Source organism: Polypterus senegalus, chromosome 13 (genome assembly GCF_016835505.1).
Source record: "Polypterus senegalus isolate Bchr_013 chromosome 13, ASM1683550v1, whole genome shotgun sequence".
Classification (NCBI taxonomy): Eukaryota; Metazoa; Chordata; class Cladistia; order Polypteriformes; family Polypteridae; genus Polypterus; species Polypterus senegalus.
Window position 1 is genome coordinate 41,763,857 of NC_053166.1, and position 19,108 is coordinate 41,782,964.

At 37.8% G+C, this 19,108-nt stretch overlaps 1 protein-coding gene across 2 annotated transcripts in view; it reads left to right on the forward strand.

The window, feature by feature from the left end:
- Positions 1 to 18,258, forward strand: part of fstl4 (follistatin-like 4) — an 822,703-nt gene extending 804,445 nt beyond the window's left edge. For both annotated transcript variants that reach the window (XM_039774631.1, XM_039774632.1), the window contains 2 exons: positions 12,390 to 12,499; positions 17,089 to 18,258. In XM_039774631.1, the coding sequence (XP_039630565.1) occupies positions 12,390 to 12,499; positions 17,089 to 17,791 (813 nt within the window). In that variant the 3' untranslated portion in view covers positions 17,792 to 18,258. The remainder of the gene's footprint in view (positions 1 to 12,389; positions 12,500 to 17,088) is intronic.
- Positions 18,259 to 19,108: the final 850 nt, after the last annotated feature.

Sequence of the window (19,108 nt, forward strand, 5' to 3'; positions counted from 1 at the left end):
AGATAAAACCTGATCTGTTTTAACCTCTTGTAGGGGATAAGTTCAGATATCACTGAAGTAAGTCATCTTTGCAAAGCATCCTGCATGTTTACTGTGCATTTAATGCAAGGAAGACAAAGAGATCCATTGATTTAAAAATCAGAGTAAGCAATTAAATTTTGACAGGCCATAGTAAAAATCATTATTATTTGAGAAATTAATTAGTGATCTCTTTTTTGTTTTATACTTTAAGGATATGTTTGTTATTATATTGCAAAACTGGGACGCTATCTCATTTTCCACAAAAATGTTTGCTAAACTTAGCTAAAAAATGTAATTGCTTATTTCTCAAGATAAAGCAGCTGATGCTACTAATTAAATTGAAGCTAATCCTTTTTGTAAATTGAATGAGTTTTCATTTCTCTTGTAAATCTATGCAAATTGTACCTTTCTGAGACTCTAACCAAATATTTTGTAAAATGAAGTGAATTATTATCTCTTCATCCCTAAACATTTTTCCCCTGTCTTGTTCGGTTTTACAATAATATGATGTTGAGTGTGCGAAGGTTTGCATGAGACCAGTTTAACCTCGGCACTGCTTAATCAGTCAAGATAATGGAGAAATGAGAGGCTCATAACATAATGCAGAAGTGTAGAAACTGAATAAATACTCATGCCCTAAATCTATGATTGCATCTGATGTAAAGTTTCCTTCAGGATTCTCAGTACTTTATTTCATCCATGCTTCCTTACATCTTGGAAAGTCTCCAAGGTTCTGATGCAGAGAAATAGTAGTGTGATGCTGCAACTGCCATGGGAGGCCTGGAAGTTTTAGGATGAAACTTGTGGTATCATAATTGTGACAAAAATAGCATTTAGTGTTGCTGAGGCCTCCACGTCAAGTTTGGATTAAAAGGACCACAGAATCACCAATTTACTTTTGCAGCTCTTCATTTTCCTGTCCTTTTCAAATGCATTTCTTCATCTACAAAGATGTTAAATTGAAATTCTTAAGATATACTAGCTGTTCTACTTAGCTTCCCCGGGAGTAGTGATAAAATGTACATTACACACGTAAAAATAAATTAAAAGCAGATCTGACACTTCTGATCTTCTTATCATGGGAGAAAGACAAGTATTATTTTAGAATTACTTAGCATCTGTGCTTCTGAGCTTATAAAACCCTTATGAAATTTTACTGTGAAATGAAGTGTAAGAAGCACAACTTATTTTGCAACAAAGAACAATTCATTCCAATAATAACTATCTTAAAGAATCACTAATTACATAGAAATGTTATACAGTTAGTCCAAACATACAACTGACCACTGAGAGGCAAATGAGGGTCGAGTGCAGGGTTGCCAGATTTGACAGTTACAGTCCCTCCCAGTCCTATCAAATCTAGCCCAGGATTGGTTAGTCTATTTCAGCCCCAGCCAATTGCAACCCCAGATACCCTCATCCTCACCCAAGCTGCAAATATCCGTGAATGTCATTCCTCTTGACGTGTTGCTCCTTAATTCGGTATAAACAGGCAGGCCTACATAGTTAAATTTTCAGAGGTTTTTCCCAGATGGCTGAGGTCCGCCTGATGCTATAACCTACAAAGCGAAGCCTTTTCTTTAAATAAATATGATAAGAAGTAGACAAAAAGATGATGGCAAGAACCTATTTTGCTATTTGTGTTGCATTTTTATGTCTTTCAGGTGAAACAAAATAATAGAAAGTGAAAGGCTTTGTCAGTGTACACCAGGAAAAGAAAAAAGCTAAAGGTTATTTCCACACTGAAGAGTAAAGAAGGTAAGAGACAGAACGTTTCAACAGTATAGCCTTCATCTGGTGTGTCATTGAAACGTTGTGTCCTTACCCACTTGCCACTTCTCCGAGGAAACAACCTTTAGCTTTTTTCTTAAGAGAAATGTATAACCCCCACAACTCAAGCAGCACAATGACACATGTCACGGTGAAATACATTTTGTTTAAACAGAAACCATCCTTTTAAAAATGTGCTGCTATTGTCTAATATTTTGTTATGGACGTGGAAGTAAGGATTACTTACCGACTATGCTACAGCCTTTAACTTTTTTTATTGCCTCAAAGAACAAAAAGCTATCATGTTTTTAGATTGGGTTAATCTTCCCATACCTTCCAATATACCTATTTAATATTTTTTATTTTCCTTGCATATTTACGAAATGGGGTCTGACAGAAATAGAGAGACTGCAAAAATACCTCCAATACTGCAGTTATCCCACTTGTGCATTCCTGTTTTGTATATACGAGGTGAGACACAAAAATAACCAGATTGGTAAAAAAATATATATTTATTGATGAATTACAGCATTCTAAACATTGTCACCTTCTATATACTCCCCCTACTGATCTCTACACCACTCCATAAGTATCTTCCATTGATTGAAACAGTGCTGGAAGTCTTCTTGCTTGAGGATCTTCAACAGGTTTGCCGTTTCTGTCTTCACTTCATCTACTGAAGAAAAATGTGTTCACTTCAGGTCACTGTTGATATTCGGGAACAAGTAAAAATCACAGGGAGCTAAATCGAGCAAATACGAAGGATGATCAAGGACAGGAATGTTTTTGTCAATCAAAAACTGCTTTACAGAAAAAGCAGTACAATCATTTCGAACAATCTGATTCACTGTTTTGATATTTTCATCCGTCCAAGACGAGCATGGGCAACCTGGTCATTGAACGTCTTCCACATTTACTAGTCCTTCCTTGAAATGTTTGTGCCACTCAAAATCTTGTGTGCGAGGCAAACTGTTAACACAGTACACTGTTTTTATCATTTCATAAGTTTATGTGGCCATTTCGTTCAATTTCGCGAGAAATTTGATGTTAATTCGCTGTTCGATTTTTTTTCACTCGACATTATAACGGCAACTCATGTACCGATTGTTGTGCAAATACTGACTGGGCTATTCACAGGATATACCTAGCTGGTCGGCGGTTTGAGAGGGCTTCCAGGAGGGGATATAGTTCTATGATTCATGTTCAGCCAGTCTCCAGACGGTTTTCCAGGAAAGCCCCAAGCCCAGTCTGGTTATTTTTATTTATTTATTTATTTTTTTTATTAATTTTATTACAATCCATACAAAGCAATCAAGTTTTTACAAAAAGAAAAACTGAGTTAAGAACAGATTGATCCCCACACCTGAGAGAGAAAGCAAGCCAAATGGCGTTAAATTTAAGGCTTTTAAACATACCTAAATTAATAAATTCTCTGTGCTTTATGAACTTATTTTAAAATATTACTGATTAGATCCTGCCATGTTTTGAAAAATGTCTGTACAGATCCTCTAGCTGAGTATTTGATTTTTTCCAATTTCAAATAATATAACACATCGGTTTCCCACTGACTTAAAAGAGGAGAGTTTGGGTTCTTCCAGTTTATCAGAATGAGTCTGCGTGCCAAGAGTGTAGTGAATGCAATCACAATTTGTTTGTCCTTCTCCACTTTAAACCCATCTGGAAGAACACTAAACACAGCTGTTAATGGGTGAGGAGGGATTGTGACACCAAACTGTCTGAGAGGTAATTAAAACTTTTGGTCCAGAATAATGTTAATTTGGTGCAGGCCCAGAACATGTGACCTAGTGAGGCTGGAACTTGGTTGCAACGTTCACAGGTTGGATCATGCCCTGGATACATTTTGGAGAGTTTTAGTCGAGACAGATGTGCTCGATAAATAATTTTAAGTTGTATAATTGTATGCTTTGCGCATATGGAGCTCGAGTGAATTCTCTGCGTTGCTACTTTCACTCCTTTTCTGATATACTAATTGAGAGATCTTTTTCCCAGTGTCCTCTTGATCTTTGAAAGGGATTGTAAAATGATTTTATATATTGTAGAGATGGAGTCTAAGTCCTTGAGATTGAGCAATATTTTTTCCAGCATGGATGAGGGTGCAAGATGAGAAAAATCTGGTTATTTTTGACTCTCACCTCTGGACTCCTTCGGTCATGTGTTTCCTCGGAGAATCCTTGGGTACTGCTGGTTTGACTTTGTGTGAAATGATTGGTTGCTCATGGGGTCACGAATGAGGCACATTAACTGCATTGTCAGGTAGCATTAGTTACGGCACTAACGCCATGTGGTGCAATTCCCAGAGGGTGATCCGACTCACCCGATCCTCATTGTTAAGGACCCAAGCGGTTGGACCAGACCAAGGGGACACTCAAATAACACCTGGCTGTGACACATAGATGGTCATTTATGGACGGTGGGTCTGGACCTCCTATCTGCCTGGCTCCTATCTGCCTGAGCTGTTTCATTGTGTGGTGACTATACTGGAAATAACACAAAGTTTTGTAGAATTAGGTGTGATGGTTTTTGTGGTGACATTTGAACAGACAGAAATTCCATTTTACATGTACAGTATATTCATTCATTTATTTATTCGCATGATGCTCAAACAAGCAGACATATTCAATTCATTTTTTATTTACATATAGTATGTACAGTATGTAGCGAAATCTTACTGTGGAAGATGGGTAATAAAATTACAAATTATATTGTATACGTATCCGTGATCCATTCTCTACTTTTAGCCTAAGATTTTCATTTAATGTGGACACACAGTATACAAAGTGTTATTCTGCACCTTAAAAAGAAGAGCATTGTGACAAATTCAAACCACAGGCAGCACACACAGCATTCTTTCTAGTCAATCAGCTATTTACAAAACAAAGGTTAAAGATTTTCATGGTTTCCATAGCACCTTCTGAGAGTGAAGCTGTTACAAAAGATAACAGTAGAATTCCGTGTGATGCATGTCACTGCTTCTTAACGCAAGGACCCGATGATAACCTGCATTCATTCATTTCTTTGTAAACAGGTGTTTTTTTATTATTAGGCAAAATTTAAAAACTGAAAAGGCATAAGTGTTCGGAATGATTTTTTTTCCTTTTTATGAAAATCAGTGCATAACATTGACAATTAAAGTTTAAATGAGTTTATGGTAGCACAAGTTAAAATTGAATTAGTACCTACTGTATACCTTTTCTTGCCTAGAATTTCAGACAGAGTGCTAATGGAACAGGCTTCTGTCTTTTTCAACATTTTTATTAGGTCTGAATCTGGGAGTAGGAAGGAGAGGAGGACTCATCTAAATCTACAGCTGATTAAACTTGTGTTTCTAGTAACTTCAATTAGCAAGCCATTAAGCATTGCATGTGCGTGAACAGATATTTCAATAATCCTCTTCACAACACTGCCAAACCTTGAAACATCACAATTTTACCATTGCTCTGTCATATTTTTTAATTATATTTTTTCCACAGGGAATTAAGTTTGAATTTGAATCATAATACAATTTTTTTTGGTGACAAAAGTGTGTTATTTGATTCCTCACTACCCTTTTATGACTCCTTTGTGTCCTCACTGCCTCTGTAGTTTGCAAGGCCTCATTTTGGACTTTTTCTTGGTATTTCAGTTTCTTTCATTATTTCATTGATGTTGCTATCTTTGTGTTTTTGGTGCATAGTCACAAATCAATGTAAATTTGGTTGCATTGACAAAACTACTGTTATCTTTGCATTATCTTATTTACAGGTAGGTCTGTTTTTAAAGACGAAAGTGTTAATTTGTAGACGTAAATTATATCCAGAAAAAGATTACATCAATATTTAATTATAATTACTCCCTGCACTGTCTGTTTATGCACACATCTTATTCAGTATGAGCCTCGGGGTCTGTCTGCACATACAGTACATGCACATTGACCTCTTATCTAGGTAAGATATATTGCTAAATAAAAAGCACTTAATCATGAGTTCAGAACATTTCAAGTACTCACCAAAAGGAAAAGAAAACAGCTTTAGATGTGATGCTACAAAACCGGACCAACACTCACAGTGGCAAATACTATGCTGGATGCTTTACATAAATCCTCTGACTGTAGATATCACATGCAGGGATGTTTTTAACATATTAGGGGAAAGTCACGTAAAATGACATCTTTAACTGGCTAACTAAAAAAGATTACAATATGCAAGACAAGAAGGGGCCTGAGTTGTCTCAAAAGCTTCATATTGCAATCCTTATAGTTGGCCAATAAACGGGGTCATTTTACTTGACTTGTCACTACATTCATAACGGCTAACATGGTACAACACCCTAGTACAGGGGTCCTCAATCACGGTCCTGGAGAGCCGCAGTGGCTGCAGGTTTTTGCTTCAACCCAGTTGCTTAATAAAAAGCACTTATTGCTAAAGTAACACTTCTGCTTCACTTTAGTGATTTTGAGCCCTTATTGCTTAATTTTGTCTTAAACAGCTATTTTAATTGCTCCTTATTATCAATAACATGCAAATCACAAGAGAGAGCAGCATTTCTCCATTTAGCTTATTTACATTTACATCGGTGTGTATTTATCTGCACTATTGGGTTTAATTAAATACTTGGAAGAAAAATGAAGAGAAAAAAGTGAAGGACTGAGAATTACTAACCATTTTAGCCTTCAAATCATTTGCATGATAGAAAGGGAAAGAAAATCTAGGATACGAGAATAACCTGACATAGCAGAGTTAGTTTAATTTCATAGCTTGTTAGTGCTTTATTGCCAAGAATTGCTTTCTAATTAAGCGACCAGGTCAGAACAAAAACCTGCAGCCACTGCGGCTCTTCAGGACTGGGATTGAGGACCCCTGCCCTAGTACTACATATTAGGGGAGAAATACATGTGCTTTTCCATTCAAAGACATTCTGGGGTCTTCTGTCTCGGAAATGGCCATGTGTTCATATGGATGATCTAGGCCCTAGTAAGAACAAGGCAGTAACCAGCAATGTTCAGCATGCCAGCCTGTCACAGAGCAGATCCACACAAGCATTGACTAGGACATCAGGAACCAAACGCAAGTCACCATTAAGCAGCAGTAGGTATCCACTGGGATGCCAGTACACACTGTAATGTATGTAGGATTCACTCCCTACACTTACCTGGCTTGGAGTTCCAGGTGGCAAGTGGACAGGAAAAGTTACATGGTGTTCCCTGCCTAATCCAGGAGGCTGGCTGAAGATGCCAGTATGGAAGCGGGTATATTGGCATCCCAGTAGGGTTGGACTGAGAAGCAATACCCGGCCAGGAGGCCAGTGTTATGGAAGGACAGGGAGAAAACCAGTCAGGGTTACATGCTCCCCCAACATGCTAGGTGGCAGCATCCCTGGGCGACACAACCTGTACAGATGCCCGCAATGCATGCCTTGTTGGATTCCGTGGGAGGCTCTGCAGGGATGTATTATCCCTACTTTCTCGGACTTCTGTCTGACCCGGAATTACTTCCTACTGGCAATGCCCTGGCATGGGAAGTACTCCCAGGTCTCAGATAAAAGGATCTGCTTTGCCTCATCCAGGCCAGTTAAGGTTGGGTGGAAGAAGGACAAAGATGTCCTTGGAGGAGTGAAGGAGGAAGGTAGAAGGCAAAGAAACAGAGATTGTGCTTGTCTTGGGTTTATTATATCAAAAGAAGTCTTTCATTAAGGTAATTTATTATAAATAAACCTTTTACTTGAGCCAAGGACTTGAGCCCATGCAGTTTTGTCTGGGGTATGGGGTACTGCAACACCACCTGATGGTCACAGGATGTAGTAGAGCTCATGAAATATACTGTATACTGATTAAAGACAAAGACAGTAACATAGCTATTTTAAGGTTGCTGAGTGTTTTATGTAACATGAAAAATAAACAACAACGATTAAGAATTTAAGTGTGACACTTATTTTTTCAGATATCTTTCTTGACGTTTTTGAAAATTTAAATTCTCAGCCTTGTCTTGAAAAACTGTAGGCACTTAATACAAATTCCTTTTTAGAAGGTATTTGCAAAAGCTATACAATAGAACGCTGCATCTGGCACTTGGCCATTTAATGATAATGGCTTGAAAAAAAAGTATATTTCATCCAGTAAATATAAAAAAAAGTTCTCCAAGAAGTGATCCCATTTCATTTTGCTGATGCCTATTCTATCGGGAAGTCACTCAAATGCATAAAAAAAAAAATGAAAAGGCTCTTTATTCTGCTCATTACATTCACTGGCATGCAAAAGCTGCTCTTAAGCTGTTGAGAGGCTCTTGCGAGATGCATTTTTTAAATGAGCTTGATAGCGCTAATTTTCAATTTAGCCCATCAGTTTCTCATTTTCATCTTTTTCTGTCTTCAGACTGGATAGCATTCTGACTCCTTAATATTGCATTGTTTGTGTAATTAAGCCCATTCATTGGCAGAGAGAGACAACTAGATGTTCTAAATGCTTTTTAGGCCATCTATTTTACTTTACTGACAAAGGGTGATTGTAGAAAATGTTTTTAGAGGCTTGAAAATGCTGTGGAAGATAAAGAGAATATAAAGCATGCAAAGCTCGCCACCGACAAGCAGCTTGACAGTGTCATTATAAGCTGACATGCTGGTAATTGACCGATGTATCAAGAATTCCTTCATGCCATGGGAACAATCCTGTTTGAAGAGAGAAATATCAGAAGCCATTTTACCGTACTAATATCCTTCTCTAAACATTTCAATGTAATGTTCATACATTTTGTATATTTTAGAGGTTCTCTGTTATAGAAGATTTATTTCGAGTTTTGTTTTCCCATATCATTCCCAGTTTAGGGATCAGCAATAAGAATTCTAAGAATTCTCTCAGAGGGTGTATGCACAGGTAAAACTGTACGTTATAAATCCATTAAACATGGTCTTACTAAGATGGAATTTCAGTAAAATGAAACACCTTAAAAGTCTGATAGATAAACTCCTCGGCCTCACTAAGAATTTATCAGTATTTGTATTTTAGAAGGTAGTCCAACGGAGTCTAAGTAAACTGTAGAAGTGTCTCTTATTTGACAAGTAACAAAATATCTCAGAGGCCAATGTCAAATGTATGTAATCTTCACAGAGCTTAAAGCATATGCAAGCATTATCGTTTTTTTTGTGGTGAGTGATGAATTTTTGCTACTTTATTGATATGTGGGAGAACCTTGAACTCATAAGGACATCTCTAACAAGTTTTATTCTAGCGTTATTAGGTTTGAACCCATTAACCCTTCTCCAAAATGCAGTTCAACAATTATAATGGGCTTCTAAGTAGCTGTCTGCAGGAGAACTCTACAGGGAGCCTTGCCATGATACAGTATCTGTCTTTGACCATACTGTATTTAGTGGGAGTTTGTGTCATCGGCCTTAGGGAATACTGATTGTTTCTTTCTTAATTTCACTTGAAGTGGAAATCACAGATGCCAACTTTGTAGTCACCAGTAAGCTGTCTTGTGCCAAACAAAACCTGTACGAGTGTAAAGGCTAACTAAACCATCGCGATACAAGAAACAATACAGGGACACAATTATCTCCTTACAGTGCTAATTGTAGATTAAGCTTCAGTTATTGATTTCACTGTAGCTCATGTAAAATGAAAAGACCTTGACACAAAAAGAGGTTTGGGGCAGCCACCTGTATATTTGAATAAGGCTGCAAATTGAGGTTTGGTAGCACAGAAGTGTACAGGCTGAGTCCAGAACAGAATTGAATTCAAGTGAGAAGTTGTCTTGTTTTTAAGGCAGGTTGGCGAAAGTGAGGTTATTATGGGGGGCAGAACCAGAAGTGACGTTCTCAGGGCCGGAACCAGAAGTGAGGTCATTGGGCCAGAAGCACAAGTGACGTCACCGGGGCCGGAACTGAAAGTGATGTCATGGGGACCAGGCAGAATTTCCCATGTCTGGTCTGCAGGGATAAAAGAGAAAGGTTAACTTCACCCAGCCACCCCCTGGCCTGGCGTGGAATTAACTTTTTTTGATCATTCTAGCTGCCTCCCATGCACATGTATGTGACACTCAATAAAATACATAAGGTTGTTCTAGCTGGCTCAGCTGGAAAAATCATAACCCACCAACCATAACAGAGATTGATCAAATTCTGAAAGAAAAAACTTAACTATGCAAGGAGCAATTCAAACGTTTTTACAGTCTGGCAGGCATTTATCAGTATGGCCCTCAAATTCATTGAACATGCTGAACCTGCCATAGCCTTCTGGATATTTAAGTATCTCTGAGTGATTACTTCATATTAACTCTTTTTCTTTCTTGGCTCTATAAGTAGTTAAGATCGGAGGTAACTAACCTTATTTGAGTAGGACCTCTTGTAGTGCTGCATGTGTTAGTTCATTGTAGTGAAGTCTTTAAATTTCATGAAATAATTTTTACAAATCATAAAAAGTGAAATAGAGTACCCATTCTCTTTTTGTTTCCTTAAAAAGGTCTTATCGATATTCACCTGCTCCATTGGAATTAAATATTTAATGGAAATGTGGATTAAGTAGTGAAGATTTGTAAACTGCAGCATTCAAGTTGGGTGCAAAATGACTCACAGAAATGGTGACATTTCCAAATCCTTGGTATGCATGTCAATCTGCAGCTATCTGTGACTTTCAGGAAAGGCCACAAGACCCCATGCAATGCTTTTCACCTCCGTAATTTGTTTTACATTTTATAACCTGGGAGCCCCCAAGAGATAGATAGCTATAGGTTTTCTATGCTCTGTCATTGCAAACAAAACTTGCATTTTATGAAACACAAGACCTTTTTAACTGAAGCCACTTACACTGAATAATTGATTCGATGGTTAGAGATGTTCACGTATCTTCCCAGGTCTGATTAACGTACTCTGTTTAACATACAAATATTACAAAACCCTCCCCAGTTTCCTGAATCGGTATTCATAAAAACTGCTATGAGATCTCTCAGTTTGCAATCTCTAGTTACATTTTGTTTTGGGAATAATGATTTTGGGAGTTGTGTTAGTGTTGTCCATCCAATCAAATAAACACGCCTCGCAGCTTGTGGCAAATGGCTTGCATAAGCATGAGTTAGAGGTTATTTTTCATGCATGGTTTAATTAACTGAACAGCAAGGGTCTACATCATCAATTTTCCAACAATCCAAAATGTTTTCACCAAGATGTATTGGTATGAATGCCAGCACAGTGAGTTTAGCTCTGCAAAGACAACAATGAAAATTCAGAATCATGAAACTGCCTTCATATAAGAAAGAAACTTAAAAAATTGTTTGCAGTCAAACAAATCTGTTTGTATCTTAGAATTATTGATTTTATGGTCCTTGCATTGACATGGGGCTCAATAAGTGAGCTTCAATGGAACTACATGAATACAAATATTTGAGAGTTTAGCAGCGAATCAATACAGTCGTTTTTTATGTGGGATCTATGATATAATGTTGTGTGTCCTCCGAGGGGAAAAAAGCCTCACAAAGTTTAATTTATAAGAAAACCCAACACTCCTACCAGGGCCTGTGTCAGACTACAACTGAAGTGACCCGTTGTTGTTGCTTCTTAACCAGAACAGTGTATTGATTTACGACTGGGAGCTGCAGTGAGTGCATGTGTTGTTTAAGATGATATGGTGGGTACAAATATCTCATTTTATGGCTTCTGATAATGATGGGTGACTGCATCTCATAAGTAAAGGAAATGAGAACCAACATATTTTCAGGAACTTATCTAAATCTCATGGTTTTGTCATTTGGACCAGGGATTTCAGCCGCTATGGATATTCTTAGATCAATGGTGAGATTCTACTGCAGTTTTCGGTTAACTAATGTAAATTTCAAAATGTATGTGACTTCGTCAGCTTGTTTCTGGGATCCCTATAACTTTGAAAAAGAAACAGAGTAAGGTAGACCAGCGATCCATTTCCTTGGGTTCCTCTCCTTTCCATAATAGTGAAAGTGTTGGTCCATCTTTTCCATCCGTAATGGACTCTGATATATAGGTTCCTATGGCTAATGCCTTTTCTAATGTGGATAATTTAAATAATTCTCCTTCATTCTCTAATGATTCAGTAAGAGCTTTTTAAAATTTACCTTCTTACTTACAATGCTAATTGTGTCGCACTGTGCTGTATCTCTAAGGCCCAGAACAAGCTCACAGTTCTCCATTTAGTATTAAAGTTATAGAGCTTAGAATTAATTGAAATGAAGCTCAGATATTCTTACCAACAACCTAATCACTTAACGTCCAATGTTAAAGAAAACACAGAGTTCTGGTCCTGGATGGGTTTCACTCTGTTTATTGTTGTGATGGTATTGTAGTTCAGATAAATGCACCAGCACACTGTCAGTGGTACTTTTTGCTCTTTGATGTTCACACACAATTCCAGCTTTCATCACTCTGAAGACGGGTGAATAGTGGAAGAGGAACTGTTTATATTGCTGGTTTGGTGGGAGAGAAAGCAGGAAAGCAGGTGAATGGAGTCTGGTCCTGGTCATTGTCCTTCCTCCATGCCTCCCCTGTAATCTGCTCATCTATTCAATTCTCAAATGCATTAGAGTTGTCTTGTTTAAGCTGAAATGCAGACATGCAAGCTAAACTTTCATCTTTTATTACAGATGATCTCCCAGGCAAGTGGAGGAGAGGAGCATCAGATAACACACTCACCTTTCGAAAGGGTGGATGATTTCTTTATTCCTTCTACCAATCTCATTATTACACACGTAAGGTAAGAGAAAAACCAGATCCTGTTTTGCTTTATGAAATCAGTACAGAAGTCATTATATTATAGTAGGACAGTTTCAGCTGAGTCTTCCTTATCTCAAAAACTAAAGCACTGCGGTAATCATGTAATCTCAAAGTTTATTAATGAATAAGTGTATCCATGTCTCTTATGTTAACATTAATAGCCTAAATTCATTCCTTCTGTGATACTGTACATTGCCATTTTTAATGCAGCGGCATATATGTATTTAGTTAAAGGAACATTTAAATGATCAGAAATCTCTGTAATGACCTTTCAGAGAAAATGAAAAGCATCACTCTATAAAGTAAATAAAATGATCTTGTAAATAATATGCAGGGTCTAGACCTTGCACACGACATTTAAAAATCAAGTAGTACTTGTTGTTTGTGACTAATAATTTTAGCCATATACTTGCGTAAGACACCCTGGCTGCAAAGCAAATATGAATCACATCCATAGCTCCATTACAATATGCAGATAGTGACGATTGATTGATGTGCAGCATGTATTACAACAGCATTTTATCTCATCAAAAAGTGCCAGATTGCAGATTTTAGGACACCTCAAAAGAGATCCATCAGGGATGTATGAGAAAACATATCCTTTAAAGCACAGGATCACACAATCAATGCAGTATTTTACTGGTAAGAATGTCTAACTTCAGCCGCTCTCCACTTGGCAGCACAAAAACATTATACAGCCTGTTGTTAAGGCTAGCTGAATTCTGCATACAGGGGTAGAGAGGATGGCAAATTAAATTGACCATACTGTACATCCAAATTCACGACCATTACAGCCACCTGCACCTAAGACTTCTTGCTCCACTCATTAAAAGAGAGGCATGGGGGATTGCTTAACCGGTTCACTGCATATCCGCTCATCCCATTGTACTTGGCCACTGAAGGAGCTACTTACTGTACATAGAGGATAAACAGAAGGGCCCCCTATAAATATTTAAGATTATCATTTAGAATGATTCTGTGCCTTGACCTTCTCTATTGCCCCCCATGATACCTTTGTTGGATGTGTCAAATGATGTCTGTATACAAAGTGTGCATAACAGCAGCACATGTTTGTGCTTAGACTGTGGATTTGCTGTTTTATGAAAAAAGGTCTACACCCCTCCCTAAACAGTGGATCTTATGAAATCTTGTAAATCCTCTTTTAACCACATTTATGGTTTAATAAACCCTTCTCTTATGGAATGACCCAAATGCAATGCCTCCAACATTGTCACTTTGCACTTCCAGAGATAACACGTACTGTACATTTACATTTTTTAGTTTGCAAAAGAGGTTAACATAATTGAGTAAACAATAGCCTAGGGGCATGTTACAGGACAAGGTTACAAAATTGATCATCACAAATGAAGAGCTCAGAACAAAATGCAAGCGAGTTACAATCCCTAGGTTACAAAAACCTCACATCTGATAGGAATTTGACACAATTTCACCAAAAAAGAGTGTTCTTCAAACACTTCCTGAACACATTTGGGGAGTCAAAATCTCAAATGGATGTGGGCAGCTGCCTCGAGCTGCCAGAAGATACACATGAAAATAGCTTGAACTGAGATTTAATGCCACACAGATGTGGCATCAACAGACACCATACACAGACCTGAGTGGTGGAGATGAAGCGTAGGACTTCACCAGTGTCTCCACATATACTGTATATGCGCTGACCTGTTGACTGCTCTGTAGGCAAGCATAAAAGATTTGAAATTAATACATGGCACTACAGGGAGCATTTATAGTGATCTTAAAATATGGGTGACATGTGCAACCAGGCATGTTGCTGCATTTTAACTCATCTAAAGCAGCCTGGTGACACAAAATCTGGACCAGAAATGATGTTCCATAATCACCCCCATCTGATATAATCTGATCTTGTGGACATTGAAAAGAGTGAAGATAATGTAAACCATGCAAGACTGAGAGACCATAGCAACATGCCCTGGCGGACACCTGGTCATTGATCACCATACCAAGGTTGCACAAAGTCTTGGTGAGAGTAAGAGATAATAAGCAAAACTGAACAGAGAAGGGCAGCTGAATACATGGACAAGCAGGTCCATCTTTCACAGGCTGAGCTGCAGATGGTGTTCCTTCATCCAGGTTGCAACATCAGTGAGACCAGCTAATATCATGTGGTCCTCTGAAAGAAGCAACAGGTGCGGCTGCATATCATCGGCATAGCACTGATAAGGAAAACCATGTGATACAATGATAGTGCGCCTAGTGTGTATGAAGAGAATAGGAAATGACCCTGCAGGGATTTTTGGGGTACCCCCATGTGCTTAGCTGGTGCACCACACCAGGAGACACAACAGGATCTGCCAAAAATGTAGGACTCAAACCACCTGAGGGTAGTCCCAATGATGCCATGGACAGAGAGCGTGGCAAGGAGGATCTGGAGGTTGACTGTGTAAATCAAGAAGGGATCGAGCAGAGATAACATGTTGGTAGCTGTAGCCTGCCACAGGGTGTTGACAACGGTAAGTAGAGCTGCACTGGTCTGACCCTTCCTGAAGCCTGACTGATTAGGATCAAGCAGTCTGTTCTGTAGAAGAAAGGAAGAGATTAACTATAAAATGAACCTTTCAGGTTGTTTGAAATTGCTTGCAAAAAATAATTTCTAAGTCATTAGTCCAAATTAAGAATATTTACAGTTAAGTCAAAGAAGCTGTTCCATTGAAGTTGAAATGTTATACCAAATGGGAATCAAATAAATTCAAATAATCCATTGAGGACAAAAACGACACTTGTGTCTAACTAAACCTGACTTCTTTAAGAATACGTGCCAGTATTCCTTTGTTAGCAATATATCACCTTGTACAAGTGTGAAATCCGGATACTTTACTTAGTCAAAAAAGATTCTGTTTCATTAAAGTACAACAGATTCAGCTTTCCTTTTAACAAAATTATTCCCACCTTTTTATTTGTAGTTCTGTATTAACACATTTACATGAAGCATCTCTATAGATTTTGTGCTGGCTGGAATTCTTCCTTTGTAATTTAACCTAGAATGCTTTTCTTGCACAATCAGAAGTGACATAAGATAACAATGTCTTTCACCTTCATTTCTCATAGCATTTCTTCTCAGTTTAGAATACTGGATCATATCTCAGATTATCATCCAAATAATAATCCAATAGGACTCATACCATTCAAAACCCGTGTACAGCAATACGATATGATGTCGAATATCATTCCATCACACACAATTCTCTTGACGGTTTGTTTCAATGCTTTATGTAACCTCTCTCTTCATATCATATTTTATGGATAATGCAAACATGCACAAATACAGTCAGTAATACTTTCAAAACAATGGCTTTCGACAAATGGAAACTGTATAAAATAAACCCCAAACATCTTGCAGTTGTTCGGCCTTTATAATGTAGAATGCTTTTAGATATACTTTTTGAAGGGAACTGTGAAAATCAAGCACATTATCATTTCATGAAAGAAAATGAAACACTTACTAAGCGTGCAAATTTTATGTGACTTGGATTTAATTTATCTTACTGGTTAATTTGCGTTGTTCTGTTCATGTTTCCACTAACAAATGTGTTCAGGTACCGTTTATTTTAAAATAAATTCTGAACTCTTGTTCCAGCTAGCACTGCATAACAACACTAGATTTAATCGAAATGTATTACCTGCTGTCAACATCAAGTGCATAAAGCAATTTGTGACCCCACTGAACAGTCATGAAAAATGTTTTAGCACTGTCTTAACCTGCATTTTAATTAAAAGCTGTTATTTCACATTTTATTAATTTCTTACACTTAGCAAGTCCAATCTGTCAAATTATTAATGGCATATTCAGCCTAATAGAAATAAATACAAGGTTAAATAGAGGACAGTTTCTTTTGAGGAAAAAAAAAAAAAACTGTTTTAACCATCATGTTGATTCTGCTAGGCTGTCACATTTCAGATTTCATTTTTAATAATTATATTCTGCAGACTTCCAAGCCAACACTTTCACACAATTTTTTAAATATTTAAATAAAAACTAATGACAGTTTAATACTAAGCATTAATGAAACACACGCAGTTGGTATTAATTGTTTTATTTTATAATTTTCCTTTTTCCTGTTTTGCTGAAGAGACGTACAGGCCTGCATTTTCCTTGCAGTGACAATTTTCTTTCCAGTTCAGAGAGGGCATGCGGGCCCCTGTCAGATGAGAGTGCCAGCACCAGCTTCCTCTTGTAGAGCTGGTCAGTTGATCATCAGAACTGAGGGTCATTTCTTAGAAAGTAGGAAATATCTTTCGAAGGTCACTGAATTATTACCTGCCATAAGGAGTCTCCCTGAAGAAATCCTCACTGGTAGTAGAGCTGTTAGGCCTGGCCAGCTGGGTTCAGTTTTACATTTTAAAGAGCATCCCAAACAGCTACTCATCATGCCGGCCCAAACCTCCTATGAATAGGATCTTGAAAGTTATTCATTGGTTTCTTTGAGAATAATAGCACTTATTAGAATTTTTAAAGATTAATATGAAAAAGAAGACACTTGATATGTGAGACTAAATTCCAACTTCTTCTCTTTTTCATGTGTTGCACAGGTTTGGATTCATCTTTCTGCGATCTGAGCTGGCTGTACACAAAATTGACCTGGAAACCGTTGCCCGCATCAAGACCATTGGCCTCAAAAACTACAGTTGTGTTCCAGTGTCAATGGCCTACACCCATCTTGGAGGCTATTATTTTGTCCAGTGCCATGGGAAAAACATCTCGTCCTCACAGCCTCAGGTGATCATTGACAGTGTCACTGATGCAGTTATCGGCTACAACAGTGAGATAACAGGAACACCGTACATCTCTCCAGACGGGCGTTTTGTAGTGTCAGCTGATGAACACACAGGAATAATCAGGGTTCAAACCATCACTTTCCAAGGAACACTACAACTCACCCTTGAGCTGCAAACAAGCCTACACATCTCTTCTGTAGCGTTTCATCCTTCCTTTACGGAGGCCAATCAGTATTATATATATGCCTCTTCTCGGTCTCAAACAGACCTTCTTTTTGTGGAACTGTCAACAGGGAGAATGGAGGTTTTGAAGAACCTTAAGGACCCCATACAGCCAGACAACTGGCCTTGGAGCAACAACAACAGAGTGGTTATAAACAGTGGAATGTTTGGGCAACACATGTTAACACCATCAAAGGACTCCCTGTTTGTCTTAAACGGAAAGCAGAACACACTACACTGTGAGGTCTCTGATGTCAAGAGAGGTAACACGGTGGTATGGGTTGGTGAGGTATGAAGAGTCAAAGGTTAGATCAAGTATAAGCAAAAATGGAATGGACTCCATGCTGGAACTCAGCAAGTGCTAGAAATGGATCATAAATGTACAACACGTATTAAAAACAAATATTTTTTACTTGAGGCTGATAGAGCCATTCAGTGCAACAGTGATCTATGTGCACTAACCTAAAAATCAACGCTAAATTATTGCACTTACTTTTAACACTGCAGTTAAACATGACTCTGAGGGGAAAATCTATGCACAACGTACACTTTTTTAGCCTGATGCTGAAATATAGAGACATTTATAGTATGGCAAAGGTAACCATAAATATACGGCTAGCAACTAATATCACAGTGAGAGGTCATTGTCTTTTTTTAATAAATGTTCAGTCTCTTTGAAAATGACAGTTGTTATGCTGCCTGCTGTACCAGTTTTGTTGAATACACACCATTAAACCAAGATTCTTTTTTAATTCTCAAAACTCCTTGCAAAGATGTTTGTGTGGCCATGAATTCATATTTATTACATTTACTATATTAGCTCTGAATGATTTTTCCCAAAACTGCATTGTTCTGCTTGATGCAGGATAAAAAGCAAAACAGCCTCTTAGTTTCCATTAAAGCCAAAATAGATCAATTCCAGTGAATCAACTTAATATGTTCATTGTGAGTAAGTCAGGGTTATAGTAAAGACAGACTAGCTTAGAGCTGGCTTAGATTCGTTATTTCTACAGTTAGTTATCATAAAAAATACACAATATAAATGTGTCATGACGGATCTTTTCACTTTCTGCTTTATTTAGTACAAGTGCATGAGATATATACTATTTCACATGTATGAAATGTCCCGAATTTCAGTAAAAATGGGTTGCAATGGTTTTTTTTTTTACATATGGGGCAATTTGAATGGGCAGTGGAATAAGACGTTATGTATGTGTTTTTATATCCGGAATCATTGCACACTCGCAGACACACATATTTAGGTGTAAATGTGAGTATATACCAGGCACATGTTTGTATTCTATACACAGTATGCTCTGTAGACTTAACCTGTTTAAAGATGGATGTGTTGATCACGTGTGTTTAGGTGTGTGTGTTAACGTTTGGCTGAAAAGCAGGAACTAACCCTGTATGGTTCATTCATGCTCTTAATCACACCAGCCTGCACTAGGATCACTTAAAGTCAATTAACCCTAACATGTATGCCTTAAGAATGTGGGGGAAAGCAGAACACCTGGAGAAAACCCCTGGCAGCATGTGAACAGATTCCACAGAATACTGACTGGGCTACCGAGTTTCATCTTTACAAAAGTGCTTGTATGAGCAAGGTTCT